Consider the following 19266-nt stretch of genomic DNA (forward strand, 5'->3'; position numbering starts at 1 on the left):
AGAACTACCTCGAGCACTCCTGTACGGCTGCCTTGAAGCATATTCTTTACTCACCAATCCGCGTTGACAAGTTCGGCTTCTTCCCCAATACGAAACCCAATCTAGAAGTCAAAGAGATTTAATATGATGCATCTGCAGCGTGATGCTGATTACTGAGGGGATGATAAGGCAGAATCGAAAAAGCAGCTGTAAAATACACAAGAAAGTGTTCAGAATTAAGGATTTTTCTTCTTTTCTCTAACCTGAAATGAGCAATTAAACTGAGGAAAGTGATTATAGAGAAAGAACTCGTCTTACAGCAGCAGCAGCAGCAGAAACAGGAAACGATTCAGTAGAATTACACTGCCACGCTCAGTCGATTTGACAGAGAGAGAGAGAGAGAGAGAGAGGAAAGAGACTAATATTTTTTCTTCATAATTCTCTGTACAGTGTACAGTTAAAGAAAAGAAAAAGGAAAACTAACGGTGGAGATATGTGATCAGCGAAAATGGACGGATACGATGTTGTCTTCCATACTGCTCTGTTTCTTTTCCTCTCTTCTGTCTATTCTCCGCCGGCGAAAGAACGAACAGAAGAAGTGGCATCAGCTGCCACCAGCTGCGGTGGCCGCGTTGTTACTTTTAGACAGCCATGGCGGTTGGAAGAAGTGGTCTCCCAACTCGCCGTCATCGCCGAAGAACGCCGCTGCCTCCGGCGTGGTGTCGGAGGCGGCGGCGGCTGCGGGGCCAGTAGATTCCTCCGCGCCGCCCCTGAAGAGCAGGTCGTCCTCGCCCATGACCTCCATGTCCTCCACCAGTAGCATTTCCTCGTCTTCGTCCACTTCCTCGTCCTCCCCATCGTCGGCGTCAGCGTCGTCCCCGTCCTGTGGCGGGCGGCGCAGGAGCTCGTCCTCCATGGAGGCCGTGAGGGGGGTGTTGGGGGAGAGCCCCGCGGCGGTAGACGACGACAGGGGGCTGGAGGACGGGTTTCCGGGCGGAGGGCGGCCGCCGCCGCCGTCTTCTTCGGCCGCGGCGGCGGGGGTTGTGGAAGGGAACTTGTGGCGGGTGCTGCCGGCGAGGGAGTTGCGGTGGGTGGGCACGGGGTGGTTGTGCTCGGCGGTGTAGGTGATGATGAACATGCCCGGGTCTGTCCGGCTGCGCTCCACCTGCTTGCGGGCGAGGCAGCCCTTGGAGCTGCTACACCTGTAGTATCCGCTGTTCCCCACACGAGGGAAGAAACAAGCACATAGTTAGCTCCTTTCTTGCTCATCTCGAGCCACAGAGGTAGAAAGGACGTCGATAAGCTTGGCTTACCGAGGATAAGGAGATCCCTTGATGGGTTTCTGGCCGTATTTCCGCCACGCCCACACGTCGGAGGAGAGCCCGGCGGCGGGGACGTGACACACCACCTTCTTCTGCTGGTTCTTCCTGGGATCACCCAACCAAATATCGATCTGAGCCGCATGCGAAGAAGGACGAGATGGATGACGGCCGTGAGGCAGTCGTATCCTCTTACCTTCGTTTGGAGCGGGCGATCTGGGGGGCAGGCCGGTGATGCTGCCTCGACGGCGGCGGTTGATGCGGCCTCGGCAAGGCGACGGCAGAAGCGGCGGAGGCAGGGGAAGCGGACGACGGGCTCGCCCGCGCCAGCTGCTGCGGTTGCTGCCGGACTTTAGGGACGAAGGGCTTGCAGAGCTCCTCCAGCTCCTGCAGACCGTCGCTACTCCGGAACAGATCCGGGAAACCCACAAAAGAGCCATCTTTAACTCCCTCCGCCTCCTCCCCCGCCTCGAGCGGCACCGTCGGCGGAGGAAACGAAGAGAAGGGTTGTCTCGGCGCCGCCGCCGCCCCCGACGGCCTGCAGCTCCTTACCACCGCGCCAAGATCCCAGTCATCGTCTGCCATTCCCCTCAATCCACAAACCTCAGCGCGCGCTCCCACGAAGATCTGACCCGGGGTGGGCTCCGCTTATCTAGCCATGCTCCGCCGCGTGCGAAGCGAGACGGCGGCGCTGACCAAGGGAAGGGAGGAAGCCGGAAGTCCGAGAGAAGACGGAGACAAAGAGAGAGACAGAGAGAGAGAGAGAGAGAGGCGAGCGGCGCTGACTTTTCGGGGAAGGGCAGAGGAGTGGAGAGGAAGCGTGGACACGAGCTTTTCACATATAAAGGGTTGAGATTTGGGCAAAAAGTGGCGTGTTTGGTGGGTGGTGATGGACGCTCTATCGGGAGCCTCCTCCGCCCAAATCCGCCCAACCCCCACGGTGGTTTTCGGGAGACCGCCATCACTTTTACGCCCACTTGACCTTTCGACCAAAGTCAAAGGGGTGAGAACAAATAATCTTTATACGTCGAGACTGTACGCGGGCCTCGCCACCAGAGGACGCGTGCACTGCACGTGGAAACAAAACGCAAGCGGGGAGGCGAGGGGAGGGACTGTGGGGCCCACCTTTCGTGTCTTTTATGGGTAAAATTGAACGGTCCGAACAAAATCCCATTCGATTTGACTCCACTTCGGAGGTTTCTCTCCACCCGAACCTAAAATAACTGCATGCACATTAGATTTCGTTTGAGGGTCTCGAGACATTGGTTCTCCCACTACAAACACGATAAATCTGTGCCCATAGCATAGATTTAGAGAGATCTACTCGTGATGTCAAGCGTAAAAGGAGCTTTCAATTAATTGGTGGTCAAAGGATCTGTTTTTTTCCTTTAATCTTCTCACGCGTCTACATAGTCAACCACTTTTTAGGTCCCAAAACCCACCTCAAATGATGTTTGGATCCAATGTGAAATCAGAGCACATCAACAGGCTAAGTTTGCATCTACCTATCACTCGAGGAAGCCAATTTAGCCGAAGAACAGTGGCCGAAGAACGCCTCCCCCCTTTGGTTAGGGATGAGAGACTGGCGGACAGACAGACGCACAAAGACAAAGGCGTAAAAGATACATCGGGAATGGTGTAGATGTATTGATTGAGGATTTATAAGGCAGCCTTTCGATGATGTGATGGACCCTTCACCACCGCTCTCTCTCTCTCTCTCTCTCTCTCTCTCTCTCTCTATATATATATATATATATATATATATACTCTGGTAAGGGGACCAGTATGTATGTTCCTTTTTCTTTTACCATCATGGTCTTAAAAAGATCATAGTGAGTGAGTAGAGAATATATTGTACTCTCTCACACTCTCTGTCTCTCTCTTCTCTCTAGCAGTAGAGCAGGGACCAGCTGCAACCAGTAGTCATTCATGTAGCATGGTCTTTTGCAGCAAAGGCTGGACATCGCGGAACATATAGATATCCTAATCTACACTGGTCTCCATCAGCTGCTGCTGTGTTAGTAAATGAGAAGCATATTTGCACTCGAACTGATTAAGAAGGTGTTCTAAGCACCTCAACATTGGTGCATCGTTGTACAATGTTGCCATGCTTCCTCATAAATATGCATGCTCTGAAAGCTCTGTGCTGTACCTGACTGCTGTTTATGGGTGTTCACATGCTACCGAAATTGTTATGGGATCTATGCATTTTTTGATGTTCATTAATATATAAGTAGTAATCAGCAGTATATAAACTTTTCGAATCGATATATGTCATGTTCACATATCATTCGAAATGGATGTATCGATTCATACCGCAGCTTAGATGTTAATGTTTAGAGAGAGACTTCACCGAGCCTCGCAAGAAGAAAAAGGTGATGGAATCAAGCGGCGATGCCTTGCGACAAGAAGGATTCAACGTACGATCCCGTGTCACGTGCATGGCACCCAAAAAAAAGTCAACCCGGTGAATTCTCATGTCGGAAGGGAACAGTAAGGAGAATCCAACGTCGGAGTCTTGTTCTTCAATTATTTAATCGTGTAAGTAACGTAAGATGATATGAACTCGCTACTGTAGATTTACATGGAAAGGTTACCGCCGGTATGGAGAGAGAGAGAGAGGGGGGGGGGGGGGGGGGGGGGGGGTGGGCGCCATGTTCTTCTTCCTTCACATCCATCACACAGTCGCCATCACACAGTCGCTGCAGTGTTCATATGGGGGCATCGAACGAGGGAGGGCTGTAGGCCATTTAAAGGAAGCATAGTGAGCTAGATTCTGTACTGGGTTACGTGTTGGGATGATGCTAAGATCACATATATGTAGATACATGCAACAGCCCCTATCCACCTGGGGTCCTCCTCTCCGTGAGATAAAAGCTGGGTGACAGTCACAACCAGTGAAGCATGCCACCATCGACCATACGGCCGCGTCGTAGGGATCCCCAGGCTTAGGCACGTACGCGCCCTAGTAGCAGCAGCAGCGCTGCAAAACCCTAGGCGGCCATCGCCTCGGACAAAAAGACGAAGGGGCCTTAGTAGTGACGACGAGGTCAAGAGGCTTTAACCGCTGTGCCATGTGGTAACCCCACACCCCATGACTCTGGAATCGAGCGGCGACTGCTCTTTGGCTCGGCGTTTCCCCTCTTCTCTCATCTCGAAAAGGTGGGTGAGTCGCATGGAAGATGACATCTGGGTGGATCCATGGCTCCCAGCGAGGAGAGGATTCCCCGCCCGCACGCACGCACGCATGCATGGATTGATTGATTTAGAACCTCACCCCCATGCAGGAGATAGACCCCAACCCAATGCTATGAATGTCTCGGATCCAAAAATGAAATAAATTTTTAATAGAATAAAAAAGAACATATCGAGTAGAATACCATCCTAATCGAAATGTTCGTGATGTTTTTCATGTACAACTATAACAACGAAGTTATACTACTTGCAATTATATGTTCCCTTTCCTATGATTGATATCCGTATAAGATTGTATATGTCATTGACAACAACTCATACCAACTAAAGAGCACCAGAGACAAACCTTCTTTTGACTCTACAGACAATTACGACTGCAGCAACATCTTTGTTCTGATTCCCGAAGCCGCCTAAGAGGTAGAGAATTTATGCCCCCAAACTATTCCTCTTTAGGCTATTAAACACTTCTTTTTGTTAATCAGGAGAAGAATATTGCACTAATGAAATCAACATAATAGAGGAAGAAAAAGAGAAGAAGAAGACTGTTACTTCCGTCTATGCGACCAGAGGACAGCCACTCAGTCGCAGCCTCAACCAATCACACACAGATCCATCCCTCCATCAAAAGTGCACGCCACTTTGTAGTGGAATTGCGGCAAAAACATGGCCAGAGAAAGAAGGATATGCCCAGCAGGAAAGCACTCGACACTGTCTCCATGCCCACCAAATCAGTGGCTATATACAGCCTCAGATCCTCCCCGAATCTCATTATTATCTTTTGTCCATTAATTCCTGTCGATAGTTTTATCAACATCACTCCAGCTGACAGAATCAGATAACACACACACACACAAATATATAAAGGGAAAAGAGTTATTCCCATCATTGCTTCACAAGCAAGAGCATCACCCTAGTGCATATAACTGTTGTAACAACACTCGGCTCCACGCCGAAAAGCTCGAATTATTACGAGGATGGCACCCGAAGTGGTCGTGATCTGGATGAATGGTGGTGCCCCATGAACAGGGTCCAGAGGCCACATTGCAACTGTTTATAGCATCAGTGATTCCTGAGATGGCATACGGCATAGACTTAGAAATGTGCTGGATAACAATACCTGATTAGCCTGCGGTCGACTTCGGTGTTCATTCCACGAATCAGCGGTATTGACATCGAGCCTCCAACATGATCTTCTTGGGACTGTATGTTGCATAGCAGCTACCACACAGCAACCTGACGGCCATGGTTGGTGCCGGTGCCACCGTGAACTTATATGGCAGGTAAATCCGCCTTCCGAAATTGAAAGAGATATAGTGGATATCCACAGTATGCATGCTTAACCATTGGCTCCCCACCTGGTAGTATGTCCAGATACCTAAGAGTGGAATTGGATCAGTGATCAACCCCTGCTGTCCCCCACTTACCACAAGATTTATTGCTTGGCAACAAAGATGAGTCTCCCCAATCGAGTCCCTTTATAAGAGTGTACTCGTGCGGCATGAGTCAAGAATGGATCAGGAACATGGTAAGTTATTTCAGTGTTTTCTACGTCAGAAAGAGCCCAGCCTTGTGATGTCAAAAGTAACCAACCACATTTGCTGTGAACAGAGGATCCATTTCTTGGATGAGTTTTCATTGGTCGTTTGCTTGCTCTAACCCCTTTGTCAGGCATTTCATCGTCTTCTTCAAGTTTGCTTTGGTCATCTGCCCATCACCCATCGCGATGCCAACCATTGTGATCTTTGGAAGAAGGGGATCAGTGAAAGTTCATTCGGGGCAACACCTTCAGATCTAGGCACAGTAAAATTAATGATCAAATCCACAAACTAAGACCAAAATGAGGATCCAGAACAAGAACACCAAACCTTGAATTTGATTTAGTCTGGTTGTCAAGAATCGCCGTTTCTGTTGTTGTCTAGACCAGGGATATAGAAATGGAGGTTAAAAATTGGTTGACTTCGTGACTGAGCATGGCATCCTTGTAGGTTATCATATGAACCAAGTTCCAAGTATCAAATTGCAAACTGGGTCGCTCTTTATTAAAGCCTTAGTATTTGGAACTGTGGTGGCCAACGAAGGAGACCTTAACGATGAAGTGGCACTCCTGAAAGGAAAAACCAACCGTACAGTACTACCACATACCATAATGAAATCAAACGAAGAAATAATGAACAAGATGACACAAATAGAAACAGATCAATTAACAAATACAAGACTTGCTAACATACAGCACAATTCAATAAGATGGGGCATCTCAGTAAGATATACAAGATTTTAAATTGATAGTAGCAACCAGATGACCAATGAGACTTTCTTTTTTTCTTTCCATCTTCTTTCGTTTTTCTTTTCTCCTTTTCCTTTCTGTTCTTATTGTTTTTGGTTTTGGTTTTGAATTGAATCCTAAACTGCATCTCTCCAATTACCCTCCACAAGCCAGATCATAAAAATTAATTGTCGTCGTATACACCTAAAACAGAAAGACATTAGAGATTTAGAATTGTACAGCCATGCATCTCCACCTAAATCCCTCTCTCTAACCAGCCGGACTGTCACGGACAAAATTTTAAACATGATGTTTGATGTAATGGTTATGTATGTCCGTGTCTTTTGGTATGTTCATGCTTTGTACAGCATGTAGAAGGACGACTGAAGGCTTAATAGTCCCATTTTAGTTAGGTTGGTGGCCACTTTAGGCTTGTAAATAAAGGTTGTGTCATGAGGACACGTGTGAGAGATTTTCGGTCTGTAATGGACCATTTTACCCTTTATTGTGCAACTATTCAGAGTTTGTAAAGTCTGTTTGTAATTTGCATCGTCTATGAAGTGTTTTCGGATATGTTTGCTTGTGGATCCCGAATGAGGCGTTTTCTCTAACCCATTCTCTCTTTTGTGGGTCCTAAGGGACATGAGAGGCTTCGGGGAGGCTGACCTTTGCGGACAGACACGCAAGGGTGTCGCACGACTTAGGCAAAACCAGCTAAGTCCGTGACAGATGGTATCAGAGCGGGACAAGCACTCATAAAAACACTTAGCATGCAAACGTGGGGGACCTAGCAGGGCTGCGTTGAGGGCAGTCAGCACACGCGCGACCGTTTAGGGGAAAACGGGCATGAAGATGTAGGGAAAAGGAGTCGCTCGGAGGAGCGGGCATCTGACATTGGCATTTAGAGGAATGGCCAACCCTTCGCGCAAGAGGCACCACGAGAACAGGCAAGCTTGGAAGAATGCGGAGCGCACAAAGGTTGGGATGGCTGAGTTTGAGCTATGGCTCAACGTTGACAACTATACTTGATGGTGCTCAAGACAAGCGAGGTGCTTGGTAAAGGATGAGACCATGCAAGGTGGAATGAGTTGTTCAACGACCAATAGAGTTATGCAAAGCTCACAGAGGTGAGGGGAATTGCTAACTCGAAGAATTTGGTACTCATGCATGGGCTTGTATGCAGACGATGGAATGTTCGTGGCCATCCCAAAGCGACCGAAACTCGACGCTATGGAGCATTGAAACTTTCTCTTCGACATGTGAAGGATACGTCCGTAGGAGGCTGAAGGGTGCAACGAGTTCAACATGTTGCTAGGCCTTGAGTAGTGCAGCGGGGGCTGTATTAACGTGGAGTCGTAATCTAGCAAGTGCGTTTGCAGGAGGCAGAACAATGCACAGTTTGTTCAGCAGATCGGAGTAGTCCAAGGGGATGGTGGTCTCCGAAACGAAGAGAGATGTTGCTCCAACAGGACAGTTATCCAGGAGGGATAAGTCTCGGCTCTCCAGAGGGAGAATCATGTGGGTCGGACCTCACATGTTGAGGAGTACCTCAATAAACAACAACTCCAAGAAGCTCAATGGACTGAGTAAGTGGCGAGGAGTCGTTGCATGATCTCGCTCGAGAGAATGCATTGGTGGATGCATTGCGAGATCAAGTGGGGGAGCGACCCAAAGCAACTCAAATGAAGGCACACTCGGAGTCGATATGGAGATCGGACTCAAGGGAGGGCTAACCTGTGGAATGGTGGGCGTAAGGGCCACCATCGACTCAATGCAAAAACGAGGAGCGGAACAACTTGGGTGTAACTTGGCGAAGTACCCAAGCCGCATGAAGGGAGCCAGCATAGAAGTTGGAACATGGAGCAGAGGCACAGTGCTTTCCTTAGACAGAGGTCAAGGACATGAACTCTTGTAGAGGCAAGAGTAGGATCATGTTGTTCCATGGCTCCTTCATTCTGACGGAGCAGACTCATCTTGCATGGTGCCAAAGACGAAGGGAGCTTCTGGGCACATGCACCTTATCTCGAAAAAGCATTTGATGGAGGAACTAAGGCGACTCAATTTGCGGAGGCGAAGTTAGGTTCAGAAAAACTTAGCACGGGGCAAGAGGACGCAGAGGCGGGTACTCTTGAAGAATATGCCACAGTGTTGCAAATCAAGTTGCTAGGTAAGAAGCGGTGCGCAGCGGAGATTGTGCTGGTAGGGGCAAAGGCCCAGGATCCAGACAATGGGGCACTAATTGCAGCGAAGTCGGGGGGACTTTGGGAGCTACTAGGCGACGGACTATCCTAGAGCGGTGCTTCATCTAGGTGTGACCCAAGAGTGGGTGGATGAAGGTCGATTGCCAAAGGAGCGAACAAAATCGAAGGTAGAAGAGACCCTGCGATGTATTGGCAGAGGCCACACATGAAGGGTTCACAATTCGAGTTCATCATACAAGGATCAGAATGCAATAAAGATGTCACCAGGATGCGACATAGTGCAGCGGATCGTGGTGGAACAGTTCGTGGCAATACGATACACACGACATAGTCCCGTAAGGGACTAGATCATATGGAGGTATGATTGGGAGTTACTGGAAACTCCACTTCGGTGAACAACACGACGGCAAGAAGGGCTATGGATTCAAGGAGTGAAGGCCATGGTACCGTAGAGGCGGGTCTTCCGTGCGTGCATCGAATTTTGCATCGGATGAAAACCTTGGTCATGAGCATATGGGGGCTGGGTTCCACCAAGGTAAAAGTTCGAATGCAAGTACCAGTGAGTCCCGTGAGGGACTAGATCATATGGAGGTATGATTGAGAGTTACTGGAAACTCCACTTCGGTGAACGACACGACGACAAGAAGGGCTATGGATTTAAGGAGTGAAGGCCATGGTACCGCAGAGGCGGGTCTTCCGTGCATGCATCGAATTTTGCATCGGATGAAAACCTTGGTCATCAGCATATGGGGGCTGGGTTCCACCAAGGGAAAAGTTCGAATGCAAGTACTAGTGAGTCCCATGGGAGGGACTTGATCATACAGAGGTATGATCGAAGCAGCTGGAGAGTTGGACTGCTCTAGAGCTCATATTAGCTTAAGGGAGCCCGACATGTCAGAAGACAAGGTCGAGTAAGCGAACGTTGCTACCAAGGAAGCTAAGGAGAAGAGAGTCGATGCAAACCCTATAATGCGATGGCAGAGGCCATGCATGGGAGTTGCAGTTTGTCTTTCCATCGACCAAAGGGAGCTGCTTGGAGAACACAGAGGTGTTGAAGCAAGGGGTCGAAAGGGGCGAGGAAGCGACAACGAGTCCAAAGGGACTTAGCTACTCAAAATCAAGCATCAGTTAGAATGGAGGTGGACTCAGAGGAGTGCCACAGAGACATATCTACTGATCTTGAAGAAAAGGGATGCAGTTGCGAGGCGACGGATAGTAGGGCCATGGGCATGGCAGCGCCATGGTACCATAGAGGCGGGACTTCCGTGAAAGTCATTGATCCCTTGCTCTCATGGAGGGAGAGCGCTTTGTCACGGACAAACTTTGAAACAAGATGTTTGATGTAATGCTTATATCTGTCCGTGTCTGTTGGCATGTTCATGCCTTGTACAGCGAGTAGAGGGGCAGCCGAAGGCTTATAAGTCCCATTTTAGTTGGGTTGGTGGCCTCTTTAGGCTTGTAAATAAAGGTTGTGTCATGTGGACACGTGCGAGAGCTTTTCGGTCTGTAATGGATCATTTTACCCTTTGTTGTGCCACTGTTCAGAGCTTGTAAAGTCTGTTTGTAATTTGCATTGTCTATTAAGTGTTTTTCGGATATGTTTGCTTGTGGATCCCGATTGAGGCGTTCTCTTTAACCCGTTCTCTCTTTTGTTGGTCCTAAGGGACAATGGGAGGCTTCGGGGAGGCTGACCTTTGCGGACGGACGCACGAGGGTGCCGCACGACTTAGGCAAAACCAGCTAAGTCCGTGTCATATGGTATCAGAGCCGGGACAAGCACTCATAGAAACACTTGACATGCAAACGTGGGGGACCTAGCGGGGCTGCGTTGAGGGCAGTCAGCACACGCGCGACCGTTTGAGGGAAAACAGGCATGGAGATGTAGGGAAAAGAGTCTCTCAGAGGAGCGGGCATCTGAGATTGGCATTCAGAGGAATGGCCAACCCTTCGCGCAAGAGGCACCACGAGAACAGGCAAGCTTGGAAGAATTTGGAGCGCACAAAGGTTGGGATGGCTGAGTTTGAGCTACAGCTCAACGTTGACAACTATACTTGATGGTGCTCTAGGCAAGCGAGGCGCTTGGCAAGAATGAGACTATGCAAGGTGGAATGAGTTGCTCAACGACCAAAAGAGTTATGCAAAGCTCACAGAGGTGAGGGGAATTGCTAACTATAAGAATTTGGTACTCATGCATGGGCTTGTATGCGGACGATGGAATGTTCGTGGCCATCCCAAGGCGACCGAAACTCGGCGTCATGGAGCATTGAAACTTTCTCTTCGACATGTGAAGGATACGTCCGTCGGAGGTTGAAGTGTGCAACGAGTTCGGCATGTTGCTAGGCCTTGAGGGGTGCAGCGGGGGCTGTATTGACATGAAGTCGCAATCTAGCAAGTGCATTTGCAGGAGGCAGAACAGTGCACAGTTTGTTCAGCAGTTCGGAGTAGTCCAAGGGGATGGTGGTCTCCAAAACGAAGAGAGATGTTGCTCCAACGGGACAGTTATCCAGGAGGGATAAGTCTCGACTCTCCAGAGGGAGAATCATGTGACATGGACCTCACATGTTGAGGAGGAGTACCTCAACAAACAACAACCCCACGAAGCTCGATGGACTGAGCAAGCGGCGAGTAGTCGTCACATGATCTCGCTTGAGAGAATGCATTGGTGGATGCATTGCGAGATCAAGTGGGGGAGCGACCTAAAGCAACTTATGAAGGTACACTTGGAGTCGATGTGGAGATCGGACTCAAGGGAGGGCTGACCCGTGAAATGGTGGGTGCGAGAGCCACCATCGACTCAATGCAAAAACGAGGAGCGGAGCAACTTGGGTATAACTTGGCGAAGTACCCAAGTCGCATGAAGGGAGCCAGCATAGAAGTTGGAACATGGAGCAGAGGCACAGTGCTTTTCTTAGACAGAGGTTAAGGACATGAACTCTTGCAGAGGCAAGAGTAGGATCATGTTGTTCCATGGGTCCTTCATTCTGACGGAGTGGACTCATCTTGCATGGTGCCAAAGACGAAGGGAGCTTCGGGGCACATGCACCTTATCTCGGAGAAGCATTTGATGGAGGAACTAAGGCGACTCAATTTGCGGAGGCGAAGTTGGGTTCAGAAGGCCTTAGCACGGGGCAAGAGGACGTAGAGGCGGATACTCTTGAAGAATATGCCACAGTGTTGCCATTCGAGTTGCTATGAAGGAAGCGATGCGCAGCGAAGATTGTGCTGGTAGGGGCAGAGGCCCAGGATCCAGACAATGGTGCACAAATTATAGTGAAGTTGGCAGACTTCGGGAGCTACTAGGCGACGGACTGTCCTAGAGCGGTGCTTCATCTAGGTGTGACCCAAGAGTGGGTGGATGAAGGTCGATTGCCAAAGGAGCAAACAAAATCGAAGGTGGAGGAGACCCTGCGATGTATTGGCAGAGGCCACACATGGAGGGTTCACAATTCGAGTTTATTCCACAAGGATCAGAATGCAATGGAGATGTCACCAGGAGGCGACATGGTGCAGCGGATCGTGGTGGAACAGTTCGTGGCAATGCGATACACATGACTGAGTCCCGTGAGGGATGAGATCATATGGAGGTATGATCGGGAGCTACTGGGAGCTCCACTTCGGTGAACAACATGACGGCAAGAAGGGCTATGGATTCAAGGAGTGAAGGCCATGGTACCGCAGAGGCGGGTCTTCCATGCATGCATCGAATTTTGCTTCGGATGAAAGCCTTGGTCATCAGCATATGGGGGCTGGGTTCCACCAAGGGAAAAGTTCGAATGCAAGTACCATTGATTTCCATGGGAGGAACTTGATCATGCAGAGGTATGATCGAAGCAGGTGGAGAGTTGGACTGCTCCAGAGCTCATATTCGCTTAAGGGAGCCCGACAAGTCAGGGGACAAGGTCGAGTAAGCGAACGTTGCTACCAAGGAAGCTAAGGAGAACAGAATCGGTGCAAACCCTACAATGTGATGGCAGAGGCCATGCATGGGAGTTGCAGTCTGTCTTTCCATCGACCAAACAGACTGCTTGGAGAACACAGAGGTGTTGAAGCAGGAGGTCGAAAGGGGCGAGGAAGCGACGACGAGTCCAGAGGGACTTAGCTACCCAAAATCAAGCATCAGTCAGAATGGAGGTGGACTCAGAGGAGTGCCACGGAGACATATCTACTAATCGTGAAGAAAATGGATACAGATGCGAGCAGATGGATAGTAGGGTCATGGGCATAGCAGCGCCATGGTACCGTAGAGGCGGGACTTCCGTGAAAGTCATTGATCCCTTGCTCTCACGGAGGGAGAGCGCTTGGTCGTGAAAGGGGCCGAGGAGGTGAAGCATGCAGAGGCAATCTCCAAGTACCGAGACAAGGCTGAATGGCAGAGGCCAAGAAACTTCGTAAGACCGGTGTCAACAAGTTTCTCATCAAGATAGCCGTAAGTGAAGGACTTCGGGTCATGCAAGAGTGCACGACCAAGGAATGAAGCAGGCAGTACGCGGTGCTGTACCTTTGCTACTCAGTGGAGTAGGCGGCAGGGTTGATAGAGAAGACGGTACAATCCCAGAGGCGACCTCATCTATCAGAGAATTACTCCAAGTTGGGGTGAACACTTCCCGCATTCCAGAAGTTCGATAGCATTGAGAAGGTGAATCACAGTAGCTAACTCAACGCAAGGAGTGCAAACACTTCAAGTGCTTCAGAAGTGTGAGCAAAGAGCAGACGAAGGCCAGTAACCAGCTCGATGCATGAAGTACAACCTCGAGGAGGCGGGCGAAGTCAAGTAACCTTTGCCTTCTCAACTCTTAAGAGAATGGGCGAAACCGAGTACCCCAATTCTCTTATCTATCCAGCAGAGGAGCCCTGCAAAAGTTCAAAGACCCTTCGAAGATAATGGAAGACAAAAGTTGTCAAATCCTCACCGACGGTGATCAGTGCTACTGAGAGTAGATTGTCCGCTTCATTTCCCAACGAAATGCCAATCGAAAGCGAAAGTGATGCGAACCTACTTGGATGTGACAACTAACCGAAAGAAGAGTCAATGAGCAGATTTTGTGGAGGAAGGACCCAAAACTTCAGAAGTTTGCGAGGCGATGCTCGTTAAAGCTCCAACAAGCATCCACCCAGTTCAAGCAGCACGTGGAAATTTTGAGAGACTGGCGCAGTAAGGATTGTCTTTTCCTTCATTTGGTAGATCCGTAGGAATCAACGAGGATCAATACAACTCAGCCAACCCCACACCAGAGTCAGAGTCATTGGCGAGTTGAAGCAGCATAGCGGATCAAAGGTTCGACTACTCAAAAACAGCAGCGGAGAGCAGCTGAGAGCCAGGAGGCGCATTGCAGCTAGAGCAGAAGATTGAAGACTCAGCAAAGGCGAAGAGTTGCAGTGTTCACAAAGGCTTCGACGAGGACGTCGAAGGGATAAGTGGGGGAGAATGTCACGGACAAACTTTGAAACAGGATGTTTGATGTAATGCTTATATCTGTCTGTGTCTGTTGGCATGTTCATGCCTTGTACAGCGTGTAGAGGGGCAGCCGAAGGCTTATAAGTCTCATTTTAGTTGGGTTGGTGGCCTCTTTAGGCTTGTAAATAAAGGTTATGTCATGTGGACACGTGCGAGAGCTTTTCGGTCTGTAATGGACCATTTTACCCTTTGTTGTGCCATTGTTCAGAGCTTGTAAAGTCTGTTTGTAATTTGCATTGTTTATGAAGTGTTTTTCGGACATGTTTGCTTGTGGATCCCGATTGAGGCGTTTTCTTTAACCCGTTCTCTCTTTTGTTGGTCCTAAGGGACAATGGGAGGCTTCGGGGAGGCTGACCTTTGCGGACGGACGCGCGAGGGTGCCGCACGACTTAGGCAAAACCAGCTAAGTCCGTGTCAGCTTGGTCGTGAAAGGGGGCCGAGGAGGTGGAGCATGCAGAGGCAATCTCTAAGCACTGAGACAAGGCTGAAGGGCAGAGGCCGAGGAACTTCGTAAGACCGGTGTCAATGAGCTTCTCATCAAGATAGCTGAAAGTGAAGGACTTCGGGTCATCCAAGAGTGCATAACCAAGGAACGAAGCAGGCAGTACGCGGTGCTGTACCTTTGCTACTCAGTGGAGTAGGCGGCAGGGTTGATGGATAAGACGGTACAATCCCAGAGGCGACCAAACCTATGAGAGAATTACTCAAAGTTGGGATGAAAACTTCCTGCATTCCAGAAGTTCGATGGCATTGAGAAGGTGAATAATAGTAACTAACTCAACGCAAGGAGTGCAAACACTTCAAGTGCTTCAGAAGTGTGAGCAAAGAGCAGGCGAAGGCTAGTAACCAGCTCGATGCATGGAGTACAACCTCGAGGAGGCGGGCGAAGTCAAGTAACCTTTGCCTTCTTAACCCTTAAGAGAATGGGCGAAACCGAGTACCCCAATTCTCTTATCTATCCAGCAGAGGAGCTCTGCACAAGTTCAAAGACCCTTCGAAGATAATGGAAGACAATAGTTGTCAAATCCTCACTAACGGTGATCAGTGCTACTGAGAGTAGATTGTCCGCTTCATTTCCCAACGAAATGCCAATCGAAAGCGGAAGTGATACGAACCTACTTGGATGTGACAACTAAGTGAAAGAAGAGTCAAAGAGCAAATTTTGTGGAGGAAGGACCCAAAACTTCAGAAGTTTGCGAGACGATGCTCGTTAAAGCTCCAACAAGCATCCACCCAGTTCAAGCAGCATGAGGCATTTTCCTTCATCTGGAGGATCCGCAGAAACCAATAGAGATCAACGTAACTCACCCAACCCCACACTAGAGTCAGAGTCATTGGTGAGTTGAAGCAGCATGGCGGATTAAAGATTCGACTACTCAAAAACAGCAGCGGAGTGCAGTTGGGAGTCAAGAGGCGCATTACAGCTGGAGCAGAAGATTGAAGACTCAGCAAAGGCGAGGAGTTGCAGTGTCGATAAAGGCTTCAACGAGGACGTCGAAGGAATAAGTGGGGGAGAATGTCACGGACAAACTTCTAAACAGGATGTTTGATGTAATGCTTATGTATGTCCGTGTCTTTTGGTATGTTCATGCTTTGTACCACATGTAGAGGGACGGCCGAAGGCTTAATAGTCCCATTTTAGTTAGGTTGATGGCCGCTTTAGGCTTGTAAATAAAGGTTGTGTCATGAGGACACGTGTGAGAGATTTTCGGTCTGTAATGGATAATTTTACCCATTGTTGTGCAACTGTTCAGAGCTTGTAAAGTCTGTTTGTAATTTGCATCGTCTATGAAGTGTTTCGGAGATGTTTGCTTGTGGATCCCGAATGAAACGTTTTCTCTAACCCATTCTCTCTTTTGTGGGTCCTAAGGGACATAAGAGGCTTCGAGGAGGCTGACCTTTGCGGACGGACACGCAAGAGTACCGCACGACTTAGGCAAAACCAGCTAAGTCCATGACAGGACGTCAACTCTAATAAACAATAACGACCAACAAGCAACTAGGCGATACCAATTGCGACGATCTTGGTTTGTAGTAGATCAATGGATGACCATAAAAAATACGATAGCATAACATGAAAGGACATTTGGTTAGCTGATTCTTTGTGATATTAGGCTAGCCTAAATCATGAGTCTATAATCTATTCTAATATAAAACATGAACAGCTGGCTTTGATCTAAACGTTTCAGAAACAACCATATCTAACTGGCTTTTTTACATCCAAACAGGCTGTGAAGAACTGTATAATAACAATTTTTCTTGCCCTTTGAGAAAAAAAAACTTGAACAACCTGTGATTCACTAGTTACCTAAGAACCATGAAAGAAACATTTTGTTTCATTTCACATGTAACTACACCAACCGAGCAAGGGCAAAGAGGAAACAAATAATGTTATTACAGAGTGCCAAAGGCCACATAGACAGGGATCGCAAGAGCAGTGGCAGCTAGGCCATGAAGGCAGTTCAGTTGCAAGCCTAATAACTTGCAAGCTGAACTTGTACAATAAAGCCATGGCCCAGTGCTTATTATCTCAGTGGCAATCAAACTCTGATTGAGCCAAGGTCATGGATGTCCATTTGAAGTGAAAACAAAAAATGACCTGGAATTAAGTCATCAGGATATGAACTGCTTGCTATCACAGAGCAACTTACATACCTTTCTTCAAATGAGTCAACCAGATGAGGAAATTTAAGCTGAATACCAGAGGTTTTTCTCAAACACTCTGTTTTCTAGTACTTTGTCAACAACATCAAGAAACTGAATCTCAGCAATGGTTGACAAGACACTAAGTGGTATTCCATATTGTCCCATTTCATCCATCATTTGTTGATCCTGTGCTTCATGAGCAGCAAGACTGATGTTGATGTGATAGTATAAAAAGAATAGAAATAAGAGCAAAAACCTGGACAATATATTAATATATCTCTGAGTAAAGATCAGAAATAAACTAAAATGCATAAAAAGAAAACTTGTGCAGGTGTAGTAGCATCTCTGGAGGCTCAAACAAGAGGTCACTGTATTTCTCGATTACATTTGCTGTCAATTTATCAATAATTAACATCCTGCTGCCATTGCATGTGTCAGTTTTGGCTAAAAAAATGTGATAATCAACTGAAGCATCAAGGATGCTCTCCAGCAAACTTTTTTCAAAGAAGCATAGCATAAACCTAGAATCAGGCCTGACCACAGTTCTGGTTCCAGAACCAGCCGCTTTGGTTCCGGAACCAACGGTTCCGGTTCCCCAAAACTAGGAACCGGAACCGAACCAGCAAGCGCCAGGCGGTTCCGATTCGAACCACCAGTTTTTTTATTATTTTTAATTAAAATATTTTACAACATGAAAAATTATAAATTTATTGTTGAATAATAAAAAATAATTCAAAATTACAGAATCGATGGTTCGAACCGACACCAGAATCGCCGGTTCTGATTATTGTTGTTGAATAATAAAAAATAATTTAAAACTACAGTCGTCAGTTTCGGAACAGATGGTTCCTGTTTTCTAAACCTATGAACCAAAACTGAACCTCCTAGGGCTGGTTCCGATTTGGCTTGTAACTGGTGAACCGTCATACCAGTTCGAACCAAAACTGTGGATAGGCCTACATGGAATCATGAGTACACAAAGTATCATCAAATGTTAAATTTGTTTAAGCACAGATATTAACAGAAAGAAACTATTTAAACTGCGATTAGAATTAAAGCATCGACGAGAAGGAAATGCTGTAGAAGCACTTGAATCAGAAAAAGGTGCCTAGTTGAACTTGAAGTAAAACAACGTTGTCACATGCCTCTGATAGAGAACAATAGCATCCGACAAATCTATTTGGACTTTCCTGCGCTCCTTTTTTCTCAAGCTAAGAAATAAACATACAGAAACCTGTGTGTTAGAGCATGCCAATCGCCCATTACCAAGAGAAGAGAGAGACATCACAATGCGTGCATGCGCACACACGCCTCTCACAGAGAACAATCTCAATTGACAATTCATCTATCTTTTTTTCTGCAGAGACAGCAATTAAAGAGTGTCATAAGAGTTTCATCTTACCCTATTACAGGTTGAACGGAATCCAATCACAAGAAAATGGAAAGAGATAGGGTTTGACCTCTTGGAGATGAAGATGAAGCGGATATCGAATCAGAAGGTGATCACCATGAACCCCCTGCTGAATGGATCGAGCGTACTGAAGACCAGCCCGACAAAAGCAGGGCCACCTCCGTACTTGGAGCACGAGACGATCCCCTCTATCATCGTCCCCGAGGCAAGGATCCTGATAACCGACGACGGCGACGACGACGCCGCGCCAGGACCAGGCGGGGAGAAGCGGCATGGTCATCGACGAAGATCCGCCTGGCGGAGAGGCCATATGCGCTTTTTCCGCCGGGATGGCGCGACTGGGTTTGAACGAAAAGAAGCGAAGGAGGAAGAGGCTGCCCGTCGTCGCGGTGAGGTCGGTCGGAAGCGGAGGGGGCCATTGCGGCCATAGACGGCGATGTGACAGGTGCAGCGATCGCGAGGCACGCCGGAGATGATGCCGCGTGGGTGGCACCTTAGGATGAGCCCTCACGGTTAAGACCTGTGACGGGGAATCGGGATTCTCGGTTGTGCACCCCTGTCCGAATTCTATCACTAATCTCAATGCACATCACAGCTGAACATAACAAACCCTCCTCGCATTAAAATGTGATCAAAAGAACATAGCTGATACTAAACAGTATACATAACAATATGATTCTAAGAGACAACACAGATTTACACATTATTAATCATAATATCACAGACTTAACTAAGAATGACTTATCACGGACTTAACTAGAATTATTTAAATCATGAAATATCTTTACATTAACTCC

General features: G+C 48.0%; 1 protein-coding gene and 1 long non-coding RNA gene across 3 annotated transcripts; both read right to left on the reverse strand.

Annotated features, from left to right (window-relative positions):
- Positions 1–248: 248 nt before the first annotated feature.
- Positions 249–2114, reverse strand: LOC103991654 (WRKY transcription factor 22). Its single transcript, XM_009411168.3, has 3 exons — positions 1495–2114; positions 1293–1406; positions 249–1193 (listed from the first exon to the last, which is right to left on the reverse strand). The coding sequence occupies exons 1-3, from the start codon at positions 1881–1883 to the stop codon at positions 584–586; spliced, it is 1113 nt and encodes a 370-aa protein (XP_009409443.2). The 5' UTR covers positions 1884–2114; the 3' UTR covers positions 249–583.
- A 3234-nt stretch (positions 2115–5348) lies between these two features.
- LOC135678803 (uncharacterized) lies at positions 5349–19209 on the reverse strand. 2 transcript variants are annotated; one of them, XR_010515092.1, is made up of 4 exons: positions 18519–19209; positions 17068–18415; positions 6359–6597; positions 5349–6284 (listed from the first exon to the last, which is right to left on the reverse strand). It is a non-coding gene; the product is annotated as an uncharacterized LOC135678803 (long non-coding RNA). The 2 variants fall into 2 exon arrangements; XR_010515091.1 differs by having other exon boundaries at positions 18204–18415; positions 18519–19192.
- Positions 19210–19266: the final 57 nt, after the last annotated feature.

This window comes from Musa acuminata, chromosome BXJ1-7 (genome assembly GCF_036884655.1).
Source record: "Musa acuminata AAA Group cultivar baxijiao chromosome BXJ1-7, Cavendish_Baxijiao_AAA, whole genome shotgun sequence".
Lineage (NCBI taxonomy): Eukaryota > Viridiplantae > Streptophyta > Magnoliopsida > Zingiberales > Musaceae > Musa > Musa acuminata.